The sequence below is a fragment of the Solanum stenotomum genome, chromosome 1 (assembly GCF_019186545.1).
Source record: "Solanum stenotomum isolate F172 chromosome 1, ASM1918654v1, whole genome shotgun sequence".
Lineage (NCBI taxonomy): Eukaryota > Viridiplantae > Streptophyta > Magnoliopsida > Solanales > Solanaceae > Solanum > Solanum stenotomum.
In genome coordinates this window covers 12,673,540-12,676,466 of record NC_064282.1, presented here as the reverse complement: position 1 = coordinate 12,676,466, position 2,927 = coordinate 12,673,540, and the positions used below count along the sequence as shown (strand labels likewise).

At 30.9% G+C, this 2,927-nt stretch overlaps 2 protein-coding genes across 2 annotated transcripts in view; both read left to right on the top strand.

Annotated features, from left to right (window-relative positions):
- Positions 1 to 695: 695 nt before the first annotated feature.
- Positions 696 to 2,927, top strand: part of LOC125856524 (uncharacterized) — an 18,398-nt gene continuing 16,166 nt past the window's right edge. The window contains exons 1-2 of the mRNA XM_049536118.1: positions 696 to 726; positions 1,535 to 1,723. Of these exons, the coding sequence (XP_049392075.1) occupies positions 696 to 726; positions 1,535 to 1,723 (220 nt within the window). The remainder of the gene's footprint in view (positions 727 to 1,534; positions 1,724 to 2,927) is intronic.
- LOC125861281 (uncharacterized) overlaps positions 1,594 to 2,927 on the top strand; it is a 49,835-nt gene continuing 48,501 nt past the window's right edge. The window contains exon 1 of the mRNA XM_049541218.1: positions 1,594 to 1,785. The gene's annotated coding sequence lies outside the window, so the exon portion shown is untranslated. The remainder of the gene's footprint in view (positions 1,786 to 2,927) is intronic.

Genomic DNA, 2,927 nt, shown 5'->3' with positions numbered 1-2,927 from the left:
ACCAGAGTTATGGAGTTCTTGAAACTACACTTCTATTCCAATCGCAATGTCGAAAAACTCATCTATTACTTCAAGAAAAATATTTATAACTTGAAGTAAATTTGAGAATTTGTCCATACTTCATATTGACTATGATCAATTAATTGATTATGCAATTATTTATGTCTTTGGGATTAAAAGAGGCTCCAATCTAGTCATATTCCTTTATAGGTCATCTGACACATCCTTGAACCCATGTCAAAAGTTTATTAATTATTGTCTTCTTTTCCTGGTTCACTTCGCACATCAAGGTGTGATGATGTTTTTAATGTATTTATGTCCTTTCAATGTCATATCAAATTTGAATTTTGTCTTCAATAGATGGTAATATATACATCTTTAAAAAAAATTTTATCGTACCTTCAACAATTTCAGTAGAGAAAACTTGCGTGAATACTCAATTAACGTGTGTTATTTAATCAGTATTAACAAATACTTATAGCAATAACTTTGCAAACAACACAAACAATAAAGTTTAAAACATATACTCAAGAACAATAATTAATAGAAGAATGAAACAAAATGGAAAAACTCGGGCCCACTGAATATACAATGTCCCCTTAAGGAAATTATCCCCCTTTAGTACCCAGGGTTTAAAGGAATAAATCTTCTGAAGAGAAAATGATTTTATTCACCTGTATATTGATACAAAAACAATGGTGTCAGTGAGCACTCAACATGATCAAAGTATACAAATATTTAACTGTGCATAAGAAGAAGATAAAAATTTTCATTGTTTTAAAATGAGAGGAAATCTTCTATAACAACAAAAAGTAATGTGAACAAATGCTTATTGTGCCTTATCAGAAATGTCACAACTTTTTGGAAAAGTTACAACCCTTCAGAAAGGTCACAATCTTTCATAAAAGTCACAATTTTTTATAAAAGTCGCAACTCTTCATAAAAGTCACAACTTTTAATGAAAGAAGAATGCTAGTTTTGAAATAAATAAATTAAAAGAGAATTCTAGCCTGTGGTGGCGCATGTAGGCGGGCGTATGATTTTCTTTTATATATGATATATGATTAATTTAGGGGGTTTGGATTGACTTTTTAAAAGTGGTTTGTAAGCTAGAGTTATGCTAATTGGCCAGAATTTTTAAAAAATTATAATATCTTTTTTATTTTAAAATAAACTGATTTTTTCTTCATTTTTTAGTTAAAAGGTATTAAAGTTAAAAGGGTAAAAATGATTTAAAAAGTAAAATAACATAGGTAAAATACTATTCTAGCCATATTCTGATCAAATTTTTTGGCCAATTTTTTTTTCCCCATAAGCTAATAGCTAAAAATCATAAGTTGGCGAAACCTAACTTTTTAAAAATTTTCCCACCCTATTTTTTTTTCTTCTTAAAAACACTTTTTATGTTTCCCGAACACTTTCAAAATTAAAAAAAAAAGTTTAATAAACAACAAAAAATGACTTACAATAAGTAAAGTAAGTAATATTTTAACAGTTAGCACTACTATGCCGTTAAACCCTTTTCCATAAACAGTTTCTTCTTTAAACCCTTTCCAGTATCTTCTTCGCATTCGATATTCCCACTCTTTTGGGGGTTTCAATTGGAAACGCAGAAAGCCGATTCAGTCAGAGAATTTTTCACTTTCTGCTATGGCTATCAATGGAGAACAGTCGCACCAATCTCACAGATCACGTCAATCTGGTCCTACCGCCAAGAAAAAATGTAAGTCCAATGAGAGAAAGAAGGGTGTTTCCCACGAAAACAATAAGCAACATAATCCCAAGGTACTCATATTCTTTAATTTTTATTTTAATTCTGTATATCATTATGTGCTTGGGTTGTCAACTGTTTTACGCTATTCCTGACAGATTTTTAGGCAATAATATGTGTGATGTACCCACTTAAGTAGATAGTAATTTCAAAGTTTTAGTATTGCTAATCGAATAGTTATTTCTTGAGACTTATAGGCATTTGCAATTAATTCCACTGTGAAAGAAAATAAGTTGCAAGCACATGCTTGCTTTGGTTAGATGTCATTCATTGGGTTTTACATTTTATCTTCTTATGGATTATGCTATTATAGGTTGGGAAGTCACTGATAATTAAGTCTCTTGTGAAACTTTTTAACAGTAAAAGAGGAGAAATTTTTCATGTGAAATGCACCTCTCTCCTTTAAGAATAATAACATCCCCAGTGTAATTGCACTAGTGGAAACTGGGAGAATGGAGTGTAGGCAACCTTACTCCTACCTTGCGAAGGTAGAAATATTGTTTTGCATATATCCTCTACTCAAGTAATGTATATCAAATAAGATAAATGCATAATAGCGATGCAATTGTTAATTTGATGATTACCTAACATGCTTTAATAATATTACAATTCAATCAAGTGAGTAAATAGGATTTAAGATCCACTAATTGATAATATAAAGCTTTAACTTAAAGATCGGATTGATTGGTTAAAAGATAGAGAGATTTAATTACAATCGTCAATAATTCACGTTACGATGCTTGATATGGAACGTGATAATTGCGCTTTTAGTATCATTTTATTTATGGATGTTAGTTCACTTTTTTACGCCTATAATTATTTTTTTACTTGATTATTATGTTATCTATTGGTGTTAAAGTTTTTTTGTATGAAATTTATTATACTTATATGTAAAGAAAGAAGAATAAATATTGGTTTCTTTCTTATACAAGTCAAACTACTCGACCTCCGTAGTTACTTAGGATTAGAGCTGTCAAAATGGACTTGTCCCTTGAGGCCACCCCAGTCCAATACGCTACTCGGGATTGTTTTGGTTAAGATTTCTTAAGTCCATTTAAAATTGATGCCTAGTGCAGGTTACCTCTCCTATGTGGTTTGCGAGCTATTGCATAGGAGCGGGGGTTTTACCATGTGCGCACCCATAAGGTAGCGGCTG